The sequence below is a fragment of the Bos indicus genome, chromosome 29, assembly GCF_029378745.1.
Source record: "Bos indicus isolate NIAB-ARS_2022 breed Sahiwal x Tharparkar chromosome 29, NIAB-ARS_B.indTharparkar_mat_pri_1.0, whole genome shotgun sequence".
NCBI lineage: Eukaryota > Metazoa > Chordata > Mammalia > Artiodactyla > Bovidae > Bos > Bos indicus.
In genome coordinates this window covers 40206818-40214877 of record NC_091788.1, presented here as the reverse complement: position 1 = coordinate 40214877, position 8060 = coordinate 40206818, and the positions used below count along the sequence as shown (strand labels likewise).

At 46.2% G+C, this 8060-nt stretch overlaps 1 protein-coding gene across 2 annotated transcripts in view; it reads left to right on the top strand.

Moving 5' to 3' along the window:
* VWCE (von Willebrand factor C and EGF domains) overlaps positions 1-8060 on the top strand; it is a 73901-nt gene that overhangs the window by 49743 nt on the left and 16098 nt on the right. Inside the window, exon 21 of one of the 2 annotated variants that reach the window (XR_011564873.1) lies at positions 1835-1886. Coding sequence is in view for 1 of the 2 variants with exons in the window: in XM_070782598.1 (XP_070638699.1) it covers positions 1835-1881 (47 nt within the window). In the remaining variant the exon portion in view is untranslated. Of the gene's footprint in view, positions 1-1834; positions 7229-8060 lie in introns of those variants that run through there. The other variant, XM_070782598.1, reaches the window with a different exon arrangement.

Here is an 8060-nt window from a genome sequence, read left to right as displayed (position 1 = left end):
ATTGGTCCAAAGTGCACTGAATGTTGGACAGATGTCAGAGGAGCTCCAGGTACCCGAATGGTCCTGGTGGGACAGATGGTGGGACAGAGTGGCTGTCCTTGAAGTGATGGGCCATGTCCCCAGAGCTGCAGTCCTCAAGCACATCCTTGGGTGGGTGGTTTGGGACTCAGGACGCATTTCCCCATGAAAAGTTCGTTATATGGGGTTGCTGGATGTCTAGCTAGCATATGGGCCTTATTTTGCTCTTGCTGCTCGTGGCTCTTGGGCTGCGTCTTGGGAAAGTGGTGTGTGTAGTACAGAGCAAGGGGATGGGATGGGTGGAAGAATGCTTCTGACCCTGGAGGAAGCAAACTTGAAACAGGCTGGGTTTGTCTGTGGAATCTGTGTCTCTCATTTTCTAACACCCTTTTCTTCATACTGCCCTCTCCCATCCTCTTGGTTACTCAAAGCCTCTGAGACCCCATTTGGGTCTGACTCCCAAGCATTCCATGCTTAAAACTTGACTGAATCAGCTGCAGTGGGCCAAAGCAATCCAGGCAAATTCACACTAAGGTGTGAATGACTGAGAAAAGTTCTCTCTCTTCATCTCTCTCTTTTTGGCTGTGCCTCATGACATGCTAGATCTTCGTTCCCTCATCAGGGATCAAACCCATGCCCCCTGCAGTGGAAGCATGGAGTGAAAAGCTCTCTTCTTAAAAAGGATGCTTTCTAGCTCAATGGATTCTTCTTCCCTTTGTGAGGTTTATTCAGTGGACCAAGTGGAGTGAGAAGCTTGATGTAGGAATTTTGGTGAGGGGGTGGGAGGTGGGGAGGTCACAAGTAGGTAACAAGACCTGTCTGTGGGTCTTGTTCTGATAACAGATTCCCTGGGCCACATCTGGTTTTTCCAACAGTGGGAAACACAGATACTATAAAACTCCAATTTCCCTAGGGCCTCTGGATGAGTATGGAGGAGTGGGCAGTGCGAATCAAGTTCTGGGCCAGTGGTGAGCCTAACTACAAAGCATGTTTGCATTCAAAAGATACCCATGAAGACACCTCTGTGCCCCGATCATGGATCCTTGATCTGTATTTCGCATTTTCTCATCTTTTAGTGCCTGCTTCCTCTCTGCTCTCTTTTCCTCCCCTTCGAGCATTTCTTCTTTGAGCTATGCTGTCACTTTTGGGCACGTCTCAGTGCTTCTAGGAGGAGCTGATGGTCCTGAAGATGCCTGCCTAGGTCCTGGGAACAGCAGATGGAAACCCTGGCTCAAGACTCCCCTGGGGCGGGTGGGGGAGGGGCATGTTCTGGGGGCTGGCCGGGGTCTTTAGAGGTACCTGGTGTCTCACGCTGGGCAGTAGGTACGTGGGTGCTCATGTGCTCATGTGTAGGTTATGCGTATATGAAACTGTTTACGATACTTTAAAAAAAGTAAAAGGAGGTTCTGCATACTTTTCAGCTTAGAAACGGAGGCAACTGAGGTTGGGTGGAGCAGGGTGAGTCAGGGAACCCTCAGGGTTGAGATGTGGGCAATGAACCATGAAGAAGATTACGTGTGTTTTATTCATCTTTCATCTCCCTCTGTGAATTATATGGTTCATCAAGTGTTCAACACAGCGCTTTAATTAATCCCATGTAAGCTCGGCTTAGTTAAGAGCAGCTTGGGAGTATACTCAGCAGGATCATGATTTCACAGTTAGCGGTTTCTGCCGTTTGCCAGCCATTGCAGTAACTGACACAAGAAGGGCTTCATTCACGTGTTTCTCTTCCTTGACAGTGAGGGGAGATGCGGGAGTTTAGATTCACTACTCTTAACTCGTTGTGGTAAGTGATATTATTATTCCCATTTTACAGATGAAGAAACTGAGGTCCAGAGAGGCTGTGCCACTTGCCTGAGGTGACACAGGTGAGAAGTGACTGAGCAAGGGCTTGAATCTGGATCCCTATCTCTCCCCATGCTTGCTCCCTTGTGTACCCACTAACTGGGGTTTACTGGAGGCTGTTGGAGAAGGCAATGGCAACCCACTCCAGTACTGTTGCCTGGAAAATCCCATGGACGGAGGAGCCTGGTAGGCTGCAGTCCATGGGGTCGCTAAGAGTCGGCACGACTGAACGACTTCACTTTCACTTTTCACTTTCATGCATTGGAGAAGGAAATGGCAACCTACTCCAGTATTCTTGCCTGGAGAATCCCAGGGACAGAGGAGCCTAGTGGGCTGCCGTCTACGGGGTCGAACAGAATCGTACATGACTGAAGCGACTTAGCAGCAGCAGCAGTAGAAGAATCTCAGGAAGAGCTCTGGCTTCAAGATCTGGGTTTGGATCTCAGCCCTACCTCTGAATAACTTCCAGACCTGGGGCTACTGATCCAGTCTCTAAGACTCAGTTTTTTCATCTGTAAAAGGGGGATAATAGTGCCACCAATTCCATGGGATTGTTGTGAGGATTAAGTACAGAGTCCTCACCAGCCATACACATACTGTGGCTGAAATAAGTTCTGATCAGGATGCTGAGCAAGCAGAACATTCCTCTGTTGCAGGCGGGGAACTTGAGATGTTATGGCCACTTTGGAGAACAGTTTAGTAGTTTCTTATCAAGTCAATATGTACCTACCATTTAGCCCAGAAACCACCTTCCTGGGTATTTACTGAAAAGAAATGAAAAAACATATGTCCCCACAAAGACCTGTTCCCACAAAGACCACTCAAATGTTTATAAGAGCTATTTTCATAATAGCCCCGAACTGGAAACAACTCAATTTTCTTTAGCAGATCCTTGGGTAAGTGAAGAGTGTACAGCCAACTATGGAAGACCATCAGTGATAGAAACAGAAGAACTGAATCTCACGGGCGTTATGCAGAGTGAGAGTCCGGATGCAAAGGCTACATTTGTAGGATTCTATTTATATGACATCCTGGAAAAGGCTAAATAATGGGAACAGAAAATGGGTCCATGGTTTCTAGGGGCTGGGGTCAGAGTAGAAGACCGACTACAAGGGGCCATAGGGGAACTATGCGGGGTGATGCAAATAGTCTAGACTCACCTGAAAAGGTGGATTTCACTCAGTGACAATAGACCAGATGTATCTGACTTTACAGCAGGTAAAGTGCTAAGCCAGAGATGGCCACACTGTAGGAGTGAAGACAGAACTGGGCACCAGGCACTGCCCAGGGCCATGGAGGCCTTGGCTGGGACACATAAAATGACGCAATCCTACAAAAGAAAACAAAACAGAAAAGAACAACTGATCATCATCTCTGCTTCTGTTTTGGTCCTTTGAACCATGAGTAAAATATGTCCATACTCCATGTCTGTGGCAGGGGTGACAAGGTTGGCAGGTGGTGGCAAAACTCCAAGGAGCTGGGTGGGGACTGTGAACGTTTCTCAGGCTCCTGGGCGCTGGGCTGTCCAGATGGGCTCTCTCATGTCACCCTGGGGGTAAGTGTGGGATGGCCCGAGTCCATTTAGGAGGGACGCTCCTCTGAGCATCCTGGAGCTGACATATGGTGCTTGGAGCCCAAGATTAGGCATAGGTCTTGGGGAATAGCTTGTCTGTGGGACCCACATAGGAATTTTGGACAGAAGAGAAATCTGTTTGGGAAGCAGGAGGGAGACTCCTCAGGCAGTAACCTGCAGGATCCATGTGCACAATCATTCAACATGTTTTTATTCTGTATCTACTCTGAGCTGAGTAGGCTGTCCTAGTTGCTGGGGGTACATCCACGAAGAAGATGGAGCTAGGGTGTAAGTTGAGGAGTTTGTGGTCAGGTCAGGAGAGGGCAGGGGAAGGTCCCTTTCCTTCCCACCCAGAGATGCCTTTGGATCACACTCACAGGAAGCCCTTGGATTGGTGAAGAATCTGAGGTCTGGGGAAACCTTCACGGGGGCTGGTGCTGATGTGCTTGGTGGCACCAATTCCCAGTATATGGCAGACTCTACGATGGCCTCCAATCATCCTCACCTCCTGGTGTTCATGGCTCTTGTAGTCCCCTCCCCTCGAATGTATGCAGGACCCAGCACTTGCTTCTAACCAATAGCATAAGGCAAAGCAGATGGGGTGTCACTTTTGTGGTTATATTACGTGACATTGTCACTTTGGTCTTGCCAGCAGGCTTTTTGTATAGATTTTTTCTCTCTGGATGGCTCTGAAGAGGTAAGATGCCCCATGAGGAGGCCCACGTGGCAAGGAACAGAGGGTGGCCTCCAGCCACCAAGGAACTGAGGCCCCTTGTCTGATACCCCACAAGACACTGAATCCAGGGATTTCCCTGGCAGTCTGTGTCTAAGACTCCATGCTCCCGATGTAGGGGGCCCGAGTTTGATCCCTGGTCATGAAACCAGATCCCACATGCCACAACTAAGACCTGGCACAGCAAAATTTAAAAAAAAAAAAAGAAAGAAACTGCATCCTTCCAACAACCCTGTGAGCTTAGAAGATGACCTCTATTGGAGCATCAGATAAGATCACATCCCTGGCTGACACTTTGTCAGAGGCCCTGAAACAGAGAACCTAGCCAAACACAGAAACACTGAGATAATAAATGTGAGTTGTTTTAAGTTGTTAAATTTGTGTTAATTTGTCGCAGTGATAGAAAACTAATACAGGGTTAGACGCCTCCTAGAAAACTCCACAAAGATGTACCTGGCTGCCTCCTGCTCTTCGCCATTTGGGGGCCATTTCAGTGTTCTGCAAGGTGGTTTTCTGCTCAGGCAATATGAATGATCTGGGAAGGAGGGGGCTGACATCATTGGTTTGCTTATCTGTAAATCCCAGTCAGTATAACAAGGACTGTGTTTCTGTGGCTCTTAATGCTTTTATGAGTGCTTTGAGATACATCTGAGTTAAATCTGAGTTAATTCACCCATTCCAGTCCATTTTAGTTCGCTGATTCCTAGAATGTCGACATTCACTCTTGCCATCTCTTGTTTGACCACTTCCCCTGGGATTTCTTTGGAAGGAATGATGCTAAAGCTGAAACTCCAGTACTTTGGCCACCTCATGTGAAGAGTTGACTCAGTGGAAAAGACCCTGATGCTGGGAGGGATTGGGGGCAGGAGGAGAAGGGGACGACAGAGGATGAGATGGCTGGATGGCATCACTGACTCGATGGACATGAGTCTCAGTGAACTCCGGGAGTTGGTGATGGACAGGGAGGCCTGGCGTGCTGTGATTCATGGGGTCGCAAAGAGTCGGACACGACTGAGCGACTGAACTGAACTGAACTGAGATGTATGACCTATTGAAAAAGTATTATTCCTGCATCATCCCCATTGACACACTTCAGAAGAGTTAAGTGATCAGTGCGGGTTCACATAACTAAGTAGTGACGTGGGCAGGAGTAGACCCCCGGGTCTTAGAAGGCTCTGGTCTTGGGAGGCTTTTGTCCCGGGCCAGGCTCTGTGCCCACATACATCCACCTGGTTTCCATCCATTGGTTAGAGTGTACAGTAAATATTCCGAGAAGTCTGATGTCAGCCAGGACTGATCTATGACTGCCTTCAGGGAAGCCGTGTAATCTCATTGTGCCAGACTGGCGTGGCAGAAAGATTAGACAACAGTGTTTACTTTGCCATTAGTCTTACCTGGGACTTGGCTTCTGGAGGCTTTCAGAACTACTTTGCTAATGCATGGCATCTCATGCCAAGGGCGCAGGTGTTCAGAAATGTTCTGTGAACATATCAAATCAAGCAATGGAAGGAAATCTGAAGAACTGAATCATGGCAAGACTGGGATGGAGCATGTTAAGCACAATTAGTGTTATTGAGCTGGTCTGATAGGCCTTGGGATGGCTGGCCCCCGGGGAGCTTTCAGTCAGGGTCTCACCCCAGGCATGTGGTCATCCAACAACACAGAGAACATGTCTCCACTTCTCAGTCCTGAATCTGTGGAGTTTCTCCAGAGACAGACATAGGTTTTAAAAATTAAAATTATAAGAACATTTTTGGGACCCAGTTATTGCAAATAATTTATGTTCATTGTGGCCTTCCCCAGTGGCTCAGTAGTAGAGAATCTGCCTGCAATGCAGGAGACATGGGTTTGATCCCTGGGTCTAGATCCCCTGGAGGAGGGCATGGCAACCCACTCCAGTATTCTTGCCTGGAGAATCCCATGGACAGAGGAGCCTGGCGGGCTATGGTCCATAGGGTCATAAAGAGCTGGACATGACTGAAGTGACTGAGCATGCACACACGCATGTTCATTGTAGATATTTATAAAAATTTTTAAATAACTCAACTCCACTACCCAGAACTATCCACCCTTAATGTTATAAATGAATACATTTACTTACAAAAATGAGGTCATTCAACACAGTATATTTATTTGATATTCAAGTTTTATTGAGACATAATTGACCTACGGCACTGTTTAAGGTGTACAGCATAATGATTTGATTTACATACATCATAAGATGATGACCACAATAAGTTTAGTGAACATTCATCTATTCATACAGATTCAAAAATTGAAGAAATAGAAAAATTGTTTTTCTTGTGATGAGAACCCTTTGGATTTACTCTCTTAAATTTTGGCCGTGCTGGGTGTTCATTGTGGTGTGCAGGCTTTCTCTAGGTGCGGTGCACGGACTTCTCTCCTGTGGAACATGGGCTCTGTGAACTCAGTAGTTGCAGTGGGTGGGCTTAGTTGCCCCTCGGCATGTGGGATCTTAGTTCCCTGACCAGGGATTGAACCTGTGTCCCTTGCATTGGAAGGTGGATTCTTAACCACTAGATCACCAGGAAAATCCCTGGATTTACTCTAACAGCTTTCATAGATTATATATAGCAATGATAATTCATCATGTTGTGCATTACATCCTTAGTACTTATTTATCTTACATCTGAAAGTTTGTATCTTTTGACAGCCTTCATTCAATTTTCCCTTCCCCTAATCCCACCTCTGGTAACCACAAATCTGACCTCTTTTTCTGTGAGTTTGTTTGTTTTTGAAGTATAATTCACCAACATCACTGTATTAGTTTCTGTTACACAACATGGTGCTTTGGTATTTCTATATATTTCAAAATGATCAGCACAATAAATTTACTTACGATAGGTCCAATCAGTTCAGTTCAGTCTCTCAGTCGTGTCCGACTCTTTGTGACCCCATGAATTGCAGCACGCCAGGCCTCCCTGTCCATCACCAACTCCCAGAGTTTACCCAAACTCATGTCCATCGAGTCGGTGATGCCATCCAGCCATCTCATCCTCTGTCGTCCCCTTCTCCTCCTGCCCCCAATCCCTCCCAGCACCAGGCTCTTTTCTAATGAGTCAACTCTTCACATGAGGTGGCCAAAGTATTGGAGTTTCAGCTTCAGCATCAGTCCTTCCAATGAACACCCAGGACTGATCTCCTTTAGGATGGACTGGTTGGATCTCCTTGCAGTCCAAGGGATTCTCAAGAGTCTTCTCCAACATCACAGTTCAAAAGCATCAATTCTTTGGTGCTCAGCTTTCTTCACAGTCCAACTCTCACATCATACATGACCACTGGCAAAACCATAGCCTTGACTAGATGGACTTTTGTTGGCAAAGTAATGTCTCTGCTTTTGAATATGCTATCTAGGTTAGTCAAAACTTTCCTTCCAAGGAGTAAGTGTCTTTTAATTCATGGCTGCAATCACCATCTGCAGTGATTTTGGAGCCCCCCAAAAATAAAGTCTGACACTGTTTCCACTGTTTCTCCATCTATTTCCCATGAAGTGTTGGGACCAGAGGCCATGATCTTAATTATAATAGGTCCGATAGGTCACCATAAAAAGATATATAATATTTGACTGTGTTCCCCACACTGTATGTTTCACACCTATGATTCATTTATTTTGTAACTGGAAGTTTGTACCTTTTAATCCCTCTCACCTATATCTTTCCTTCTCCTACTCTGCTCCTGTCTGACAACTACCTGTTTGTTCTCTGTATCTATGACTCTATTTCTGCTTATGTTTGTTCATTTGTTTCTTTTTTTTAGATTCCACATATAAATGAAATCATACAGTATTTTTCTTTGTTTCATTTATTTCACTAAGCATAACACCCTCTAGTTTTGCTCATGTTGTTGCAAATGGCAAGTTTTTACTCATTT